The sequence below is a fragment of the Rhinatrema bivittatum genome, chromosome 2, assembly GCF_901001135.1.
Source record: "Rhinatrema bivittatum chromosome 2, aRhiBiv1.1, whole genome shotgun sequence".
Lineage (NCBI taxonomy): Eukaryota > Metazoa > Chordata > Amphibia > Gymnophiona > Rhinatrematidae > Rhinatrema > Rhinatrema bivittatum.
In genome coordinates, this window is record NC_042616.1 from 313,847,533 (window position 1) to 313,868,966 (window position 21,434).

At 44.4% G+C, this 21,434-nt stretch overlaps 1 protein-coding gene across 1 annotated transcript in view; it reads left to right on the plus strand.

Annotated features, from left to right (window-relative positions):
- The window catches only part of ZPBP (zona pellucida binding protein), a 419,635-nt gene that overhangs the window by 112,975 nt on the left and 285,226 nt on the right, over positions 1 to 21,434 (plus strand). Inside the window, exon 3 of the mRNA XM_029589753.1 lies at positions 14,957 to 15,082. Coding sequence (XP_029445613.1) covers positions 14,957 to 15,082 — 126 coding nt within the window. The remainder of the gene's footprint in view (positions 1 to 14,956; positions 15,083 to 21,434) is intronic.

The window sequence follows — 21,434 nt, forward strand, 5'->3', positions numbered from 1 at the left end:
AGATATATTCTGAATTTTTCTGATGACCAGCTTCCATTAATATCTAATGTTTACTATCTGCCTAAGCAAGTTGCAAATCCAAATGGAGTTTCGGAGACAACTAGGCAAGATAGCCTAGATGTCTCTGCTTTTTTAGAATCTTCTATAAGACCTTGTTTCCACAAGGGCTACATTAATTGGGTCCTTTAATTTGGATAGAGATAGAGATACCATCTTCTGTAAATATTACCTTAATAAACATTTTTCCTTTTGTGGGCAGAAAATATAGATTTATCCTGATGCCTTGAGAGAGACACAAAAGAGAAGGAAGCATTTTCTTTCTTTAAAGGAGAAGGTGGTGCATTTAGGTGCCTCCTTCTTTCTAAAGTTTCCCTGTAAATGTTTAGTTTCATATCAGAATACTAAATTTGTATTTTTTGACCCTTTGCATCTGGAAACATTTATTGCAGATAAAACTTGAAGATTTGTATTACTTTTCTTTTTTCTCTATGGGTAGTCTTTTTGAACAATAGTCTACCATGTCTACTCTACCTTCTTTTCTTATTATGAATGTTTGTTTTCTTTTGTCTTCTTTCTCTCCCCCCAAATTAATGTGGACTTGAAACCATAAAGAATATTTGGTAATTTTTTTTTGTTACAAAGTATGCTTGTAATTAACATATTCCTTGGATTTTCCTTTTGGGTATTTGATTAATCTAATAAAATTTAAATAATTTAAATTAAATTTAAATAAAAAAAATAGATCCCAAGCTACTAATGCTGGTAACAAGCAGTGGCTGTTCCTTATTGATTAAAAACAGTATATGGACTTCACCTCCAGGAACTTATCCAAACCTTTTTTAAACCCAGCTATACTAACTGCCTTAACCACATCCTCTGGCAATGAGCTTTACATTTTGGTGTGGGGAGATGAAATATATCTTACGTAGGATGAGAAATTTGGTTTATGAGGATATTATCTGTCATTGAGCCAGGTTTCGGTTATACAGACTAAGGATGGTTTTAAATCTTCTAGAACAGGGGTCAGGAACCTTTTTGGCTGAGAGAGCCATAAACGCCACATATTTTAAAATGTAATTCCATGAGAGCCATACAATATGTTTAAAACTAAATACAAGAAAATGTGTGCATTTTATGTAAGATCACACTTTTAAAGTACAATAAGTCTCTGAAAATATTACACCAGGCCTTAAGACACCAATACATCTCCTATTAGGAAAACGGACCAAGTCAGGCTGCTATAGAGTCCTACACAGAAACTACACGCCAGCAGAAAACCTCACCTGAATCACGTGCTGTCCCTCACCTAACATAGAATAAAGAGACCAAAACGCATAACAAGAAGCATGCAGAAAAAACTGAATTGGAAACTGCAACAAGCCAGAGTCTCTGTATGCAGTGTAACAAAGGAAAAAAGAAACATCACCCATCCTTATAAAACAAATCAAGAAATATAAAATCATCAGCAGTAAAACTGTACTAACAAAAAGAACATATTTCAAAACAGCTGATGAGTGGAATATCCAATAATTAAAAACTCATATAAAACATTTCCAGATACCAACAAAATATTTCAAAATAGCAGACACAAAGACCCAGTAATGAAAAATAATAAGGATACAAAACTTTTTTTGCTCTGCATCCCTGGGAACGTTTGATATCCAGGTGTCCTGAGATTGTTCTGAATTAGCAGGAGGAGGGGTGGTTTGCTTGGAACTTTCTCCTCTCTCAGTCACATACCAGCGCTCTCTCTCACACTGGCTCTCAATGACACACCTATACACACATGCTCTCAGTACTCACATACACACAGGGGCGGATTTTCAGAGCCCTGCTCGCGTAAATCCGCCCAAAACCAGGCGGATTTACGCGAGCAGGGCCCTGCGCGCCGGGAAGCCTATTTTACATAGGCCTCCCGGCGCGCGCAGAGCCCCGGGACTCGCGTAAGTCCCGGGGTTCTCGGAGGGGGGCGTGTCGGGGGCGTGTCGGGGGGCGGGCCCGGTCGTCGCGGCGTTCCGGGGGCGTGTCGGCAGCGTTTTGGGGGCGGGTACGGGGGCGTGGCTATGGCCCGGGGGCGTGGCCGCGCCCTCCGTACCCGCCCCCAGGTCGCGGCCCGGCGCGCAGCAGGCCCGCTGGCGCGCGGGGATTTACGTCTCCCTCCGGGAGGCGTAAATCCCCCGACAAAGGTAAGGGGGGGGTGTAGACAGGGCCGGGTGGGTGGGTTAGGTAGGGGAAGGGAGGGTAAGGTGAGGGGAGGGCAAAGGAAAGTTCCCTCCGAGGCCGCTCCGATTTCGGAGCGGCCTTGGAGGGAACGGGGGGAGGCAGCGCGGCTCGGCGCGCGCAGGCTATACAAAATCGATAGCCTTGCGCGCGCCGATCCAGGATTTTAGTGGATACGCGCGGCTCCGCGCGTATCTACTAAAATCCAGCGTACTTTTGCTTGAGTCTGATGCGCAAGCAAAAGTAGGCTGATCGCGCTTCTTTTAAAATCTACCCCACATGTTTTTTCTCTCACTTATATAGGCTCTTAATTACACATTTACACACATGCTGTCTATCTTTTCACGCTTACACACACACACAGGCTTTCAATCACATAAATACATGCTGTCTTTTTCTCTCACACACAGACTCTCATTCACATGCTTACAAACATGTCCTCTCTTTCTCTCATTTACACACAGGCTCTCAATCACATACTCACATGCTCCCTCACCTAAGTCAGCTCTCAATCACACACAGACACACATGATCTCTCTCTTACTTATACACACAGGCTCTTAATCATACATACACATGATTTCTCTCACACACAAAGGATCTCAATCATACACACATACTCTTTCACACAAACAGGTTTTCAATCACAAACTTACACATACAGGTTCCCAATGGTAAACTTACATTCATGCTCTCTCTCTCACAGGCAGGCTCTCAATCACAGACATACTCTCTTTCACATATACAGGCTCTCAATCATTCACATACATGCAATCTCTCACTCACACACACAGGATCTCAAACACACATGCTTGCTCGCTCATTCACTCTCTCTCTCCCCCACCCCCACCCCGGGAACTCGCGGCAACAGCAGCCTCCTCCCAACGCTAACCTCCTTCATTTTCAGCCCTCGCGGAGGCGGAGTCCCATCGGCCGCGGTTGAAGCTCTACATTTTCCTCCGAGCCGCGCTGCAGTCTTCTTTTCGTCGGACACTAGCGTGGCCTCTTCTTGCCGCGCACGCCGGTGCCGCTGACTCCAGCTGTCCTGCCGCGTTCCGCCCGGGCTGACAGCATTTTAAGCCCGGGCGGAGGAGGACCGGGGAGCAGCTGGGTCAGCGGGGGACTGGAAAGTGTGGCGACACTTGTCTGCGAGCCAGATGCAGCCCTCAAAAGAGCCATATCTGGCTCGCGAGCCATGGGTTCCCGACCCCTGTTCTAGAAGGTCGTTTATCAGTGGGATCTTTTTTGTTAAAGACTGAGCATTTAGTAACATAGAAACATAGAAACATAGAAATGATGGCAGAAGAAGACCAAACGGCCCATCCAGTCTGCCCAGCAAGCTTCACACATTTTTTCTCTCATACTTATCTGTTTCTCTTAGCTCTTGGTTCTATTTACCTTCCACCCCCACCATTGAAATATCTAGCTTGATTAGTTAGGGGTAGTAGGGGTAGTAACCGCTGCAATAAGCAAGCTACACCCATGCTTATTTGTTTTACCCAGACTATGTTATACAGTCCTTATTGGTTAGTAGAAGCATTGTTAACATTAAGTAGGATGATTTAAATGCAGAGTTGTTACTTGTTGGGGGACATACTAGATTAATAATCTCTGGTTGTTTTCTTCTTGGGATTCTTTTAATTTCTCCGTACAGACCTTTCTTTCTAAGCTTGACTAAATGGAAATGACAGGAGTTGGGTGGCACTTTATAAACAACCAATTTATGGAAATGGAGACTGGTATGGGGCCATGAATGCATGGGGAACATTGCTCATGATTAGTAAAATAATAGTCTTTACTATAAACTTTGCAAATATGTTCCATTCAGTGTACATAGTATTCATGTGGACTAACTTGTGTGACTGTTGATTTGTCATCTTCAGAGAATACCTGTTACAGATAAGCAACTTTGTTGTCTAAAGTACTTGGATGGATAATAGCTCTTAGCATCATTTATCATTCATTTAGGTAAAATGTTTAGCATTGTACTTATTTTAACTGCTAAATAATTTTCAAAAAGTCCACATAAAAACTGTGGCATAAAACATACATAAAGTGCCCCAATTTCAAAGTGGCCTTATATGCATAAGTCCGTTTTGAAAAGTATATCCCTAAACTTAACACATGAGTTATACCTGCTGAAACATTTGCACAAATTTTCTGTGAAAATTTACATATATACTTTTTAAAATCCAAAAGTAAGAAATAAATACAAACCCCTCCCCAGCTTCACCCCCAGTAATGCCTCTGCTCAGTTGAGATAAACGTACACGTGCACATGACATGTTCCTAAGTTTACCTGCTTATCAGGTGGGCAATTTGTAAAAGGTCATTTTGGTGCACAAAACATTATTTTACCTTCAGAAGACCCTTTGAAAATGACTCTTGTCAGGGAGTACATTTTATTTTATTTCTGAATATTTTGTTGTAGAGAAACCCAGGTTATGCATATTAAGGAATGTGAATCTACTGAAGAAGGCTCTCTAGGGGCTGAATGAAGATTAGGTCTTTAAACTTCAAAATTACCGTGCAGGCAATTATACTAAACAGTTCCTGCCTCTGTGATAGCATCCTACATATGCCTTTTTCCTATACCTTTGTTTAACAAGGAATACCCTTGCCATTTCCCTACAGGATAAAACAAAATGAATAGCTAAATGTTAAGATTATTGTTATCATTGTCCAGAGTAAAGAGAGGAAGAAGCAGCATAATCACAAAAGTATAGGAGATCTTAGTGCTGGCACATGTTGTTCATGCAAATAGCATAAGACTTTCTGCAGCATGTGTATTTCCAGTTAGAACAAGATATATTGATGCCATCTACTGGCCAGATCTTACAATAACTTTTTGATACACTGGCTAGATAGCTTCATATAAGTTTGTGTTTCCTGGCACCTTTATTGAAAACAATAATTTAGAAGCTGGGCATCCAGCCCTTTAAAATCACGTCTGCCTTGCCTAAACAGGATTATAGAAAAAATCTTTTTTCCTCACCTCAGAATTAGGACAGTCCAGGATAATTAATAATATTAATCTATTATTATTAAGACACGATCACAATAGGTAGGTTTGACTTTTGTATTGAAAGGCTGGAAAAGGGCTGTTCCTGTACGTACCCGGATCAGTCCAGACAGTGGGTTGAGCCTCCTTTCCAGCAGGTGGAGACAGACTAAAACTTGAAGGATGCCCTATATCAGGACAGAGCCTATCCTCTACCCCTTCAGTATTCGTCTGTCTCCAGCAGGTGCAGCATCTCCCCTTCGGTTCTCTGCTGTAGGCTAGTCAGCCTCTTCTTTCTTTTCGGCTCAAGCAAGTAGTTCTTTGATTCCCGCTTGTTTTAGAAACAAAGGAAAAAAATCTATGAAGGAAATTTTGCCTTCTTTTAGTGCTTTTACTGTTTTTGTGTGGGAGACGTCCGTCTCCCAGCTCTTGCCCGGCTCAGGGGGGCTTTGCCCCTTTTGCAGGAGGGGGTTCCCTGCATAGTCCTGAGTCCGTGGATGCTTCCAGGTGTGGGGACCGACGCTTTCCGGGCCTCGTTCCCCCTCTGGCTGCCGAGAGGGTTTTTTAACCCGCAGCTGCGCTCAGTAAAAAAAAAAAAGGAGTTTAAAAGTTTCAAACTTTCAATAAGTTGCAGGTACTCACCTACCTCTAACTTATTTGCAGCAGTTGACCAGCTTTTTTATTTTTTTCTGGTCAGAGTAAGGCTAGAACCGGCAGCCAGAGAAGCAGAAGGCAGCAGGTTTCCCGCCTGCTCTCTCCTGCTGTGCAGGCTGTCAATCAAGCTTTTTTTTTTTTTCCCAGCTTTTTTTTCTTCAGTCGCGGCTTACTATTTCCCGGCTGGCAGCCTGCCTTTCTTGTGGGCTGCCCTCTTCGCGTTTTTCGCGGCAGGGCCTCTGCACTGCTTGCCTGCCGGGTGGGGAAGGTCCCTCCTTGGCAGGACGAGCAAATTTAGCCCAGGGCTCCACTCCTCCCGGCATGGCTAGGCCTTTCCCGGGTCGGCAGAGCCCGGGAACGGCCGCCATCTTGGATTTTTCATCGGGGCCGATTTCAGTGCTCCCTGGGGCTGGGGGGCCAGATTTTTTTGATTTAACCCCCGATTTGGCCCCCGCGGGTGCCCAGGAGGGGGGTCCTGACCTTCCCTCGCCCCCCCTCCTCCCACCCTTCCCCCCCGCCAAATCCAGGCTCCCTTTTTCAGCGGATTTCGTCCTCCTCATGCACAAATCTTATCTAGCTAGCCTGCATGAGCTGGACGAAAGCCCCTCCCTTGCCCCCCCCCGCCAAAAATCCCTCGCTCAGCGCCGTTGACCACTGGACCGGCCGCGGAGTCCCAGGGACCAGTTCAGGTGCGGGTGGTCCCGGGGTGCCCCCTCCCCGGTGTCTCCCGTGTCCTCCGACCCCGCTGCTTCCTCGGATTCGGCGGATGCCCCCTTCCTAGAGGGGGATGACCCTAGAGCCCTCCGTCTTTTTCGTAAGGAGCAATTAGAGCCCCTCCTCCCTTTTGTTTTGCAGGAGCTGGGTCTGGAGAGTCCCTCCGTGGATAATCTCATGGCCTCGCTCCCTAAGGATATGAACCCGGTTCTGGGAGGGCTCCGGGCTCCGGCCTCGGCCTTTCCCTTCCACCCCATGCTTAAGCTCCTTATCCTTCGGGTGGGGCGTGCGATGGATAAGCTCTATCCCCTCCCGGAGGAGGGCTTAGAGCTGTTGCGATATCCATCGGTGGATTCTTATGTTTCTGCAGTGGCAAAGCACACCACGATTCTGGTGGAAGTTTCCACGGCCTTGAAGGATTCACAAGATCGTAAGCTGGAGGCTCACCTGAAGCGCATCTTCGACGTTCTGGCCCTTGGGGTCCGGGCGTCTTGCTATAGCAGTCTCTTGATGCAAGCAGGCCTCCAGTGGGTCCAACAGTTACTCTGCGCCCGGGAGCTTCCGCCAGGTGAAGCGGAAATAAACATGTGGATAAAGGTGAACCAGTAGATATAGTATATTTGGATTTTCAGAAGGCGTTTGACAAAGTCCCTCATGAGAGGCTTCTAAGAAAACTAAAAAGTCATGGGAAAGGAGGCGATGTCTTTCGTGGGTTACAAACTGCCAATAATATACGGTTACATAGTTCAATTATATACTCTAAGTGAGAAGTGGGTTGGAGTCACTATTTATCTGATTATTGGGATAATCATATATGTATATACTGTTTTTTAAATTAATATTTAAGTGTGAGTAAAAAATATAAAAAAAAAAAAATAAATACATACTGCTTTTTATAGGTGACTTTCAGCTATATGTATTTGTTGTTATTCAGTGACCTCACTGTGAAATGTTTTTTTGTAGAGCCAGGTTTTTAAACCTTTTTTGAAGAGTTTTAATTCTCTCATTAGTCTTAGCTCGAGTGGTAATGTGTTCCATAATAGTGGTCCTGCCAAAGATAGTGCTCTCTCTCTAACTTGGGTTAACTTTGCTGTTTTGACTGAGGGTATGGTTAGTAGTGCTTTATTGGCGGACCTGAGATTTCTTTGAGGGACATGCAATCGTTGTGAGTGTTTAGCCAGTCGGCATTTTCGTCATTTATTAGTTTGTGAATTGTGCATAATGTTTTGAATTGCACTCTTTGTTTAATTGGGAGCCAGTGTACCTCCGCGAGTGTTTGGGTGATATGATCTCTTCTGCCTTTTCCAGCAGCTCTGGAGAAAGACTAAAGAGATGCTCGAAAAAGCAGGACAAAGTGCAAAGAAAGGCTATGATGCTCACCGAAGCAAGGCTTCTGAATTTCAGCCTGGAGGTAAAATTTGGCTTTCTACTAAACATCTGAGACTTAAGCTTCCATCTGCTCGATTTGCTCCTCACTTTGTTGGAACCTTTCCTATTCTCCGACGGTTAGGTTCACTCTGCTATAGTCTGAGACTCCCTCCAGCTATGAGGATTCACAATGCATTCCATGTTTCACTGCTGAAACTGCTTATCGTTAGCGAGTTTTCCACCAAGACACCTGAAACTACCCCAGTTGTTGCAGAAGAAGACATCGAATATAAGGTTGATGCCATCCTTGATGTAAGAAAGAGAGGCAGAGTTTGGTAATACCTCCTGTCATGGGAGGGATACGGACCAGAAGAAAACTCTTGGGAACCATTGGCTAACATCATGGCAAAGAGATGCTTCGTCAATTTCCTCGATCGCATCCTCAAAAACCTAGACCAGGTAGGGATCTGGAGGGGGCCCTTTGAAGAGGGGTACTGTTGCTTCTGTCGGTCTCAGACTGCTTCAACCTCTGTGCCTCACCTTTCTTCCTTCTCTATCCTCAAGCCTTAGGAAGATGGCTGCTGCCGCGTCTTCAGGCCGCTCTCTCCGGTGTCCCCGGATCGGCAACAGCGATGGTGTTTGCCATGATTTTCCTGAGGCCTCCTAGGGTGCGCGCGTGCACACCACCCATGTCTTTATTCATGTCATGGCGGGAACCTCGGGGACATCCCCTCCGAGTGATGTCATCACATCCTGGTATTTAGCCTGCCCTTCGTTTGCTAACAAACTGAGTTAGCAAGGATTGGATTGCTTCCGGTCTAAGCTGCTCTGCCGCTTCCCAGCTGCCGCAGGAAGCTATCTCTGCCCTTCTGGGTATTTCTTCACTAACCTGGGTACCTGCTCCTCAGGGGCCCTTCTGCTCTATTTCAGGTACCTATCTTGGGATACCGCGTACTCTCTCCTCAAGGGCCTGCTCTCTCTAATCTGGTGCCTGCCACTGAACAACTTCTGCCTGCCAGGACCTTCAACAATACAGCTTTCTGCTTCAGTGAGTACTAACCCTTTCAGTCTGTCTCACCTTCAGCTTCAGCGCTCTGTGTCTACATCCGGGACCTGTCCCTGCTACGCCGCGCTGCCTATCACCTATTCGAGTGTGAGACTGGTCTCCTCTGCTGAGGTCCCCTGGACTACTTCACTGGGTTACCTTCACTTCTGCCCGCTTCTTCCCGGTCGGTACCATTAAGCTGTACAATAAATACAACTTCTCTGTGTCTGCGTGTATAGAGTCTAGCCTAGTACTGCAGTTCCTCATGGGGCTCCTCCCTGTGGGCGTGGTCAACATCGCAGTACCCAAGAATCCACTCCAACACCTCATAACCATAACAGCTACTCTTGAGACCAGCATTGCGTTGCTGGGTCTCACCTGTGCATGCAGGTCCAGGGAAGCCTGAGCCTGCCTTGTTTCAGTTCCTCGATGTTCTGTCTCGATCCTGGTCCAGCCTTGTTCCAGCTCAAGCCTGTGCTTGAACACTCTCGCCTCCCACAGTGTGTGTCTTGGGGCTCCTCCCTGAGCCACACCGTGGCCCAAGGGCTCACAATCCCTCTAGAACAAATGACCACACCCTCGCACTTGCAACACTTCATTTGTATTATTATTATTGTCAGAAATGTCATGGGTTTTTTGTTTTTTGCCCTGAGGCCTTGCTGCAACCAGGCTGCTGGTCTGTGCTCAACACTGTATCTGATCTTATAATATTTTCTTTTTCTAATAATAAAAAAAACCCCAGATACATGCACTTCTTTTTTTTTCAGCAGTTTTAAAATCATATCTAAAAACAAAAGATATAATAAAACTATTAACCCCCCACCTTTCAGTTTTCTTTGTTTCTTCCATTTAGCTAGTGAAAATTTATTAATAAATCCAGACTTCTGCCTTTCTTTGAATAATCCATTTCTGTTTCAAACTCTTCAGGCCTTAAAAGCTGGAGACTGGTGAACCTTTCTGGTCACTGGCTATACCTTTTATTTCTGTCATAAGGGTGTAACCACCACCAACTCTCAAAACTTGTGTATTGTTACACAAAAGCTACCTGGTCCCTCTCTGTCATGTGATGGACATCTACTGCAACTATCCCAGACCACCCCTTTTAGAATAAGATAGTTCACTTGATTGGATTATCATTTACAGGCCTTTTGTGTACATTATCAATATCTCTTTAGATCTGGAGCCATTTCACAAAACTACTGTCTGTTGAACATTCTGTGATTTGTTTATCCCTGATAAGATTAATCATTCACAGATCTTGAGTCCAGACATATACTCTCACCTATGTCATTACAATGTCCACCCTCTTTGTTCATGAAAGGTAGTGTGTTATAGGGGTGTGCATTCGTTTCCTACAAATTGGCAATCCGCAACATATAGGGCATATTCGTTGTATTCGTGGGGAAGCAAACGTATCGCGATTCCCCACGAATACAACAAATCTTCGCCGAATTATTTGGTCGTCTAAAGGAGCCAATTTAAACAAACCCCCCACCCTCCTGACCCCCCCAAAACTTACCAAAACTCGCTGGTGGTCGAGCAGGGGGTCCGAGAACCATCTCCTGCACTCATACCCTGGGCTGCCGGTATTCAAAATGGCGCTGATAGCCTTTGACCTACTATGTTACATGATAGGAGCAATGGATGGCCGGCGCCATATTATGCTCCTACCATGTGACAAGGGCTGACCAATGGCACCGGTAGCCCCTGTGACATAGTAAGGGCAAAGGCTATCGGCGCCATTTTGATTACTGGCAGCCGACGGCCCGAGTGCAGGAGATCGCTCCCGGACCCCCGCTGGACCACCAGGGACTTTTGGAAAGTTTTGGGGTACCCTCCTGACCCCCACAAGTCTTTCCAAAAGTCCAGCGAGGGTCCGGGAGCAACCTCCTGCACTCGGACCATTGGCTGCCAGTAATCAAAATGGCACTGATAGCCTTTGCCCTCACTATGTCACAGGGGCCGACTGTCGGCCCCTGTGACATAGTGAGGGCAAAGGCTATCGGCTGCCAGTATTCAAAATGGCGCCAATAGCTTTTGCCCTCACTATGTCACATACATACACATAGGGGTAGATTTTATAAATTTGCGCGAGGGCGTACTTTTGTTCGCGCACCAGGCGCGAACAAAAGTACGCTGGATTTTATAAGATACGCGCGTAGCTGCGCGTATCTTATAAAATCCAGGGTCGGCGCGTGCAAAGGGGTGCACATTTGTGCAACCTGTGCGCGCCGAGCCCGGCACGCGTTGCCTATTCCCTCCGAGGCCGCTCCGATTTCTGCAGTACTTAGACGGGATTTGAGATTCTTGAGTTCAGGAGAGAACCAGGGTTTTTTGTTTGGGTGGGCTGGTTTGATGGTTTTTGTCACCAAAGGGCAGTGTTTGTTGGCGATTTTGAGACTGAGGTCGATCCAAGAGGCAAAGGCATTGTCTGGTGAGGAGAGGTCAAGTTGGTTAGAGATGTTTGAGCATGCTTGTGAAAGGGTGTCAGAGGCACATAATTTGCGGTATTTGATGGATCGGGGGAGGGTTGAGGTGGTGGCGGTTGGAGGCGGTAGTGCGAGGGTGGTTTGGATAATGGAGTGATCAGACCATGGTACCGCAAGACAAGATGGAGAATTGACAGTTTGGATGGGGGAGTTGGTAAAAATGAGATCTAGGGTATGGCCAGCTTTGTGAGTGGGGGAGTGAATGATTTGATTAAAGCCCATGGCTTTGAGGGAGGAGATGAAAGCTTCACATGCTGGGGATTGGGGGTTGGCATCTACATGTAGGTTGAAGTCTCCAAGGAGGATCGTAGGAAGGTCTGGGAAGAGAGAGTTGGCAAAGAATTGAATAAGAGGAGAGGAGTCCTTCTCTAGTAGACCAGGGGGGGTGTAGATGAGACAGATTTGAAGGGCTTTTGATGTGAAGAAACCAATTTCATACTGGTTAGGGAGGTTGCATTTTTGGGATACCAGCTTAAGTTCCTTCTTTGCAGCCAGAAGTAAGCCACCTCCTCTTTTCTTGTTACGGGGTATCGAGAAAAAGTCATATATGTTGGTGGGAAGATGATTTATAAGAGGAGTGTCATGGTGCTTGAACCAAGTTTCTGTTATGGCGCAGATTTCTGGGTTGGAGTCAGTCAGGAGGTCATGGAGAAGATGTGTTTTTTTTTTTTTGAAGGGATTGGGCATTGAGTAAGAGTACTGTTATTAGGGAGAGGCCCAGGAATTGGGTTAGGGAGGGAAATTGTAATAGGGATAAGCCTTCTTTGGAAGTGTGTTGGGGAACAGGGTACAAATGGGGACAGATTGGAGATATATCTACGCTGAAGGGGTGGAGGGCAGTTGCAGATGAAGGGTGGCATGGTTGGAGGTTTGGGGCAATAGATACGGAGGAGGAGTGAGTGGCCAAAAATGTCTATCCAAGGGGGGGGGGGTGGAGTAGGGGAGGGAGTGTAAGGTGGAGGTATATTAGTGCATAGAAAAATAATATGTTGTCAATTTAAAGAAGCAAGGCATTTAAAAAGCGCACAAAGGGGCAGGCCCCTTTGTTGTGCTTCTTCGGCGCGCGGTGCGCGACGCTGGGAGGAATGGAGAAATTTAAAGTTCCTTGGGGCGCCCGCAGATGACGTCGGCCCAGCGCCCGGAGCCTGTTTGGCCACAGCGAGGAGGAACAAAGACTGGAGGATGGCCCGAAGAAGCATGGGGCCTGAGGGACCAGCCTCGTGGTCGGCGGGGGAACCCGTGAGGGGTAAGAGCAAATTTAAAGGCCTTACCCCAACGGGCTTTCAGCGCCGATCGCGCAGGCCTGCAGCAACCCCGTCAACAGCCGGAGCAGAAGAAGGAGCCGCCGGGAGGGGTGGAGAAATTTAAAGTTCCTTGGGGCGTACATACATGCATTATATTTAAATGCGCACTTTATTGTAAAGAAATCCACTATCACATTATGAAATGGCTTTCTATGAGAGTGCTCCTTTGTTGTATAGCCTGCCTTTGACTCAAGTGATGGATTTCTTGCAATTCCTCCTGAGTCAGATGCTCTTCCTCCTCCTCATTCTCTTGAGGGGCCTCCTCTGGCGAAGGTATGTGTCTGTTAAGTGCAAGGTTATGTAGCATACAGTAGGGTAGAAAGATCTCACACACTTTAGGGGGACTGTAAAAAAGGCATCCTCCAGATCTTTCTAGACAGCAGAAGCATGATTTCAGTAAGCCAAGTGTTCTCTCTATGACAGCCCTGGTCTTACGATGTGCCCTGTTGTAGTGAGCCTCAGCAGCAGTTGCGGGGGAGGCAATGGGGATTATAAGCCAGGTTTTTAGTGGATAGCCTCTGTCACCTGTAGGATAAGACACAGAAAATCAGAGTAACATATTCCTTCTGTGTTTCATTGTGGTCTTGCCAGAGAGCAGTTCTAAAGCTCTCTGGCTAATTTTATCATGATAAATGGGACTTTGTCTGGATATATTGAACAGAACATGTAATTGACTGTTTTCTGTTGAATTTACAAGTAAAATTATCTGGGTAACTTTACACAGATAATTTATCATCTCCTCGCACTGCTGAATATATCCCTTAAAGGGAGCAATAATTAAACTGCCTGCTTTGGTGTAAATACTGCAGGTACTTTTATCTGCAGTATTTGCATCAGCAATCAAAGGAGATCTAAATGGGTAATCCTGCTTTGATTTTTTTGGTAGGAAAAAGTACCCTCAAAGATTTACAACTGCCTTTTCTGCAGATACTTTTCGTGTTGAAAATGAAAAACTATGCATGTGGTTGTCTCTTCCAATCTAGCCCCATCTGAAGAATGCTTTTGCACTATGAGGTGAATTTTAAAAGCCTGGCATGCACATCACTTTGGGGATATGCACGCAAATTGGACTGGCAATTGCTGACCAAATTTTGAAAGTCGCCCAGATACATGAGTATCTCCCGCTGGTCGCATTTCTAAAATGTTTTCAAAGAGGGCGGGATGTGGGGCTTGGTCTGGGCGGGCATGGGCAAGAGATTGGCGCATAATTTAAGGGTCTGTGATAACTGGGGGAAGTGAAGACTATTAAACTAGAGGGGTTTGGAGGACCTAGCTCTTGACTGGGTGAACTGGTGGACGAACTGGTGAAACTGGCAATGATGTGGGCGCACACCTCTTTTTAAATCCTCCAACCTTCGTGGTAGAAGCGGGATGTGCATGCCCATGCACGTGCCCACTTAAATTGGGTGCACATGTGCATGCAGCCAGGCTGTTTTAGAATATATATGCATATACGCCTGCCAGTTATAAAATGGTTGCGAATCTGGGTGCGCGCCTACATACGTGCCAAAGAGTGCTTGCACACCGGTTTGAAAGTTACATTCCCTGTTGGGTAAAAGTACTTTTACTCATTTTGAGGTTGGCCAATTTTTAAAAAGCCCATTTCCATGAATAAAACACTATTTACCTGGGGAAATTGCTTTGACAATTGTCCTCAAAATGGGAAAATCCATTTCTTTCCTTCTTTCTTTCTTAAACTTAATTGCTCGGTTTTTATTGCAACCACGGAGTGGATTACAGTAAATAAAAAATACCGTTCTTCGAATTACATATTAAATGTGTCTGGCCCTAAATGCTTTATTCATTGGGTAGCATTACTTAAGCAGAAAATTATGTCTAAGCTAGATACAATTTAATGGGCTATTGGGGGCTAAGTAAGATTCCATAGATTGTATGTAGTAACTGAAATACAAGAATAAAATACCCAAATTTGTACATTAAAGTGTATTATATTAAATATATTTGTTGAATTGTTCATAAAGACTATAGGGAATCGAAGTAGATTCCAGTTCTATTTTTGAGTGCATTCAGCTTTCACTTTTCATAGTTATAAATTGTGACAAATATATTTTTTAATAAAAATAGTTTTGATATATTAAATATTTGCACTTCCAATTAATAGTAATACTGTTAATAATATGCTTTTATAATATGCTTTCAGCTAAGGTTTATGTCAAGTTGAACCACAACACACCTCATGTTTTATGCTTAACACAACGTCTAAGAGATGCCGAATTGACAGATCCAAAATACCAGTGGCATGGACCTGAAGGACAATCTCTTCCAGGTAAGTTTACATTTTAGTAATCCCCACTGTTTTAGATATTGTATTTATAGAGTGTATTATTGATGATATCAACTGTGTGGGGGAAACAGCATCTTAAAGCTTACTTTAACTAGGCCAATTTTTCTGGCAGTACATGCCAGTAGCTTATAACAGCTCCTTTTTATTGCACTGGAAAAAGACTGTTTTTGATGGGGATCATTGCTTTAAATGCAGTAAAAAGGTATCAGTATGACTTACTAGCATATAGCCCCAGAAAAAAGGCCCTGGGCTACATTAGGAATCTTGATGGGCAAATACAGTTGACATAGATTTTTGAAGAAGGTTAAAAGCATTGTGATCCTAGATATTGGAAGAGGATGGGCCACCCCAGCCCTGGCCTAACCAAATTTTGGGCCATTAGAATTATTTTCCTGCAGTATGCTTCATTCCAAGATGTATTTTCTAAACAAGCAGCTGATGTGCTTCCACCACACAGACCATTTGACTGTGCAATTAACCTGAAACCAGACACCGAGCCACCCAGAGGAAGAGTTTATCCACTCTCATTATCAGAGACTGAGGCCATGTCAGCCTACATTCAAGAAAATCTACAGAAAGGATTGATTAGACCATCTAAGTTGCTGGCAGGAGCCGGATTCTTTTTTGTCTGCAGGAAGGATGGATCCCTTTGCCCTTGCATTGAATATAGAGGTCTGAACGAAATTACCAAGGATTGATATCCTTGATCGATATCCTTGATGGTGATAGCCACTGCTATTACTAGCAATGGTAATGTTGCATTTGTGCCTGTTCTCACCCTCGCTCCACCCTCTCTACCTTAGTGGCGACTCCCTTCGGGTCTGACGGACAGATGCTGCCGCGGCTTCTCCTCACCATACTTCCTGGAATCCCCGGGCTGGCCTGATGCTGCGGAACCGTCATGTTGCTGATGACGTAAAGGCGTGTGTGCGCTCCAGAGTTTGTACCGGCAAGGGCGCGAACCTCGGGGGCATCCCCTGTGGTGACGTCATCCGCTTCCACTTTAAAAGGTCTTTGCTTGCAACTACAAATCGAGTTAGCAAGGGGAATTCCTTCTCTGCTGCTCTGCCTCCACCACCTTACCAGGGGTACCCGCTCCTCGGGGGCTCTGCTCTCTCTTCTTGATTTCAGATTGCTAAGACAGGATCCGGTACTCGCTCCTCGAGGGCCTACGTCCCTGAATGCTCAGAAGACTCCTGACTACCTGGAAGCGATCACAGACATGAACACAGTGAGTTCTATTACAGATAGGAACCGGTACTCGCTCCACAAGGCCTATGTTCCTAATCTCCAAGACTCCCTTCTGTCTAAGAAGTTATCGCAGGTACGGAGATCGTGAATCATTATTGTGGATTGCAGATAGGAACCGGTACTCGCTCCAAGAGGGCCCATGTTCCTAAATCCCTTCTCTACTCTCTTCTATTTCAGAAGCTATTATATACCTATATCTTGTGCATTACTATTATAGATTGCAGATAAGAACCAGTACTCGCTCCACGAGGGCCTATGTTCCTAAAACCCTCCAAAGACTCTCTTCTCTTCCATAAGCCATCTCATACATAGATATTGTGAGTTCTCATTTCAGACTGCTTATAGGAATCAGCACTCGCCTACAGCTCCTGTTCCTGAATATACTGAAGACTCTGTTGCAGATAAGCTATTACAGATCTCTACAATTATGAGTGTACCATCTACTACTGGCTATGTATCCAGCATACCCTGTCTACTCACTACTTTTAGTCTCTCTCTCTACAGCTCAGCAACCCAAAGACCGCAATTCCAGTATCTGAGGGACTTCAGCCCTGCTGGGCACACCAGCTCACTACTGCCACCTCTGATGGCAAGGAAATGAACTGATTCAAGTGAAAATCTGAGACCACTTTAGGCAAGAAAGAAGGAACAGCACGCAGCTGTAACACTCCTGAAGTCACCCAAAGAAACAGCTCTCAGCAAGACAAGGCATGCAGCTCGGAAATTTGATGCGCAGAACATATCGCCACCAGAAACACCGTTTTCAAGATCAGTGACTGCAATGAAAGGCTACACAGTGGTAGAAACCTGTTATGTTTGAACTTGGTTTGTGAGCTTTATTGTGCGTTGAGAGAAAAATAATTTTCTCTGATTAGTCTTAAATGTGCTACTCACTAACTTCATGGAATGCTCCCTAGTCCTTCTATTATTCGAAAGTGTAAATAACCGATTCACATCTACTCGTTCAAGACCTCTCATGATCTTAAAGACCTCTTTCATATCCCCCCTCAGCCTTCTCTTCTCCAAGCTGAACAGCCTTAACCTCTTCAGCCTTTCCTCATAGGGGAGTTGTTCTATCCCCTTTATCATTTTGGTTGCCCTTCTCTGTGTAATATATCACAGCCTGCTTGTGATTTAACTATTCTGAATAATTTTGTATCATCCGCAAATTTAATAACCTCACTCATCGTATTCCTTTCCAGATCATTTATGTACATATATTGAAAAGCACCGGTCCAAGTACAGATCCCTGAGGCACTCTACTCTTTACACTGAGAAAATTGACCATCTAGTCCTACTCTCTGTTTCCTGTCTTTTAACCAGTTTGTAATCCACGAAAGGACATTGCCTCCTATCCCAAGACTTTTTAGTTTTCGTAGAAGCCTCTCATGAGGGACTTTGTCAAACGCTTTCTGAAAATACAAATACACTACAAATACCAGTTCACCTTTATCCACATGTTTATTAACCCCTTCAAATAAATGAAGCAGATTTGTTAGGCAAGACTTCCCTTGGGTAAATCCATGTTGACTGGGTTCCATTAAACCATGTCTTTCTATATGTTCTACAATTTTGATCTTGAGAATAGTTTCCACTATTTTTCCTGGCACTGAAGTCAGGCTCACTGGTCTATAGTTACCCGGATCGCCCCTGGAGCCTTTTTAAAATATTGTACACTACATATAAAATTTCTTTGTAATCTTAACTCAAGGCGCATTGAATTCCACAGGATGGGTCCTGCTAAACACAATGCTCGCTCACTGACTTGTGTTAGTCTTGCTGTTTTTACCGATGGAACAGTTAGGAATGCTTTATTCGCCGATCTCAGATTTCTATGTGGTACATTTACAAGTAATGTTGTGCTGAGCCATTCTGCTTTTTCATCATGAATTAATTTATGTATAGTACATAATGCTTTGTATTGTACTCTTTGTTCTATGGGTAACCAATGTAGTTCAGCTAGTATTTCAGTAATGTGATCTCTTTTCTTTTTGCCTGTAAGTATTCTTGCATCAGAGTTTTGCAATATTTGAATTGGTCTTATGGTTGTGTATGGTAATCCCAATAGCAGTGCATTACAGTAGTCAGTGCTGGTAAGAATTAGTGCTTGTAGGACAGTTCTGAAATTTGCTAGTGTTAATAAAGGTTTTAATTTTCTTAGTATCATTAATTTGGCATATTCTTCCTTTACTTTAAGTGGTATGTGTTGTTTAAAGTTTAGTTCTGTGTCTATTATTATGCCAAGGTTATGTACTTTTTTGGCTATTTCCATTTTTTTATTGTTTTTGAGTAATATTGGAGTTTGTATTAGGTTTACATTTTTTCATTCGAGGTACAGAAATTCAATTTTTTCATTCAAGGTACAGAAATTCAATTCAAGTCTTTTCAATGTTTATCACTAATTCCATTTGATTTAGTAGTTGTTTGATTATATCCAGATACATGTTGGCTAAGTTTAGTGTTTTTTCAATTGTGTCATTGATGGGTAAGATTATCTGTATGTCATCTGCATATATGTAGTGTACAATTCCGAGCTCTGCAAGTAGATGGCATAGTGGTAAAAGGTAAATATTAAATAGTGTCGCCGAGAGTGCAGATCCCTGTGGTACTCCTGTTTGTAGACTTACTTTTTCTGACATTGTGGGGTAGATTTTACAAATCTACACACGTGCGTACTTTTGTTTGCGCGATTTTATAAGAACATAAGAACATAAGAAATTGCGATGCTGGGTCAGATCAAGGGTCCATCAAGCCCAGCATCCTGCTTCCAACAGAGGCCAAACCAGGCCACAAGAATCCGGGGTCGGCGCGCGCAAGGGGGTGCACATTCGTGCACCTTGTGCGCGCCGAGCCATGCGCATGCTGCCCGTTCCCTCCGAGGCTGCTCCGAAATCGGAGCGACCTCGGAGGGAACTTTCCATTCACCCCCCGCACTTTCCCCTCCCTTCCCCTACCTAACTAACCCACCCGGCCCTATCTAAACCCCCTCCCTACCTTTATCTTAAAAGTTACTACTGCCTCCGGGCAGTAGTAACTTACGCGCGCCGTCGGGGCACTTTGCCACGCCCCTGAAACGCCCCGAGCCGGAAACACGCCGCGTCACTCCCGACACGCCCCCCGACACGCCCCTCCAGGCAAGCCCCAGGATTTACGTGCGTCCCGGGGCTTGCGCGCGCCGCCGAGCCTATGCAAAATAGGCTCGGCACGCGCAGGGGGGTATTAAAAGAGTTGCGCGCATACCTTATGGGCGTAACCCTTTTAAAATCCGGCCCTGTGTTTTTAATTTGTATTTGAAAGTATCTCTTACTTAGATATGATTTGAACCATGCAATTGTGTTACTATGAAGGCCTATTTCTTCTAGTCTTTTGATTAGTATTTCATGGTTCACAGTGTCAAAAGCTGCTGATAAATCTAATAGAACAAGTATGTAGTATGTTCCACTGTCAAAACTTCTTAGAATATTATCAGTAAGTGAAAGCAGTAAAGTTTCTGTTCTGTAATGTTTGTGGAAGCCATGTTGCGAGGGAAATAGGATGTTATTGTTTTCTAGATGTTCTGATAATTGTTTTTGTATTGTTTTTTCTATTAGTTTTGTAATGGTAAATTTGATACTGTTCTGTAGTTACTCAAGTTTAGTGGGTCCAAGTTTTTTTTCTTTATGATTGGTTTAATTATTGCACCTTTTAGTATATCTGGCAGTGTTCCTTCCTCTACTGATAGGTTTATAATCTTTGTTTATGGTGGGGCAGCTATATGGGCTATTTTTTTCAAGTCCATTTTAGGCACGGTGTTGATTTTATGGGGAGCAGGGTTTAGCTTTTTTAACATGTTCTCAACTTCAAGATTTGACACCTCTGAGAATGAAGACTATAGTTTCACGTCTCTGTTACATTCCTAATAATCGAATCATCAACTATGACAGCCAACCTAACCCTTCCTTCCTGGGTAGTAGCCTTCGGAGGCACATTCTCACTGTGAAAGGACAATGCAACACCTGAAGAGTAGGTCCTTGCTAAAGGATCATGTCCTGCTGCTCCAGGATGATGTTCTCCATCCAGGAAAACTTCCTCCTCCAAGGCAGTATCAGGTCTGCCAGTCTGGAGTTGGGACTTGGCTAATATGTCCCTGAAGGTCTCATCTACATACCTCTCTGTCTGCATCAGCTCTTCTAGGTCTGCTACTCTAGTCTTCAGAGATTGGACTCATTCTCTGAAAGCCACGAACTCTTTGCACTGGGTGCATACATAGAACCTCTTACCGGCAGGTGAAAAAACATACATGTGATACTTGATGCAGAATAATGGAAGGCCCCCCTCTTGCTGCTGGATTGGTGCCTTCATTTTAATTTTGTTAAGTTCTTGCTTAAGTTTAGGTCAGTAAGGAGATAGGAATGTGTAAATAAGAGTTCATTAAATTTATTGGTATATTAATATGGTAGTGACCTGCAATGGGATAATTCAACTCTTGATAAGGCCTGGGGCAATCCTGTGTTCTAGATAAAAGGCTGGTTGAGTTTTAATGTGAAAGTTTCTCATGCCTATAAATCAAAGGATAAGCTAGGGGTGGGAGGAAGGGAAAGACAAATACACACAAACTTTAAGCTATTACCTACCTTTTGGCTTCGTTTTATAACAAACACACATTCTAAAGAGTACATCTCAGTAGTTTACCTCTCCCCAAAACTTTTTAAGTTAATTATAATTGCCCTCCCTCTTAAAGGCCAAAGGGGTCAAACCTGTCCCACTGCTGCAGGACAGAGGGTGGGGATTTTTCTCTGAGCATTTTTTAATTCCCCCCAAAGCAGGAGGATTTAGCTTCATCCCAGACCTAAGGACCTTGCTAACAAGTTTCTTATGAAAGAAAAGTTCAAGATGATCTTCCTGGGCACCTTGTTTCTATTTCTTTCAAAAGAGGATTGACTATGCTGTCTAGATTTCAACGATGCATATTAGGGATGTGAATCGTTATCTGACGATTGAAAATATCGTCCGATATTTTCAATATCGTCCGATATCGGGGGTCCCCGATAGCAATAGGAAACCCCACGATTAATTTAGTGGGTTTTCTTATCGTTATGGGGGG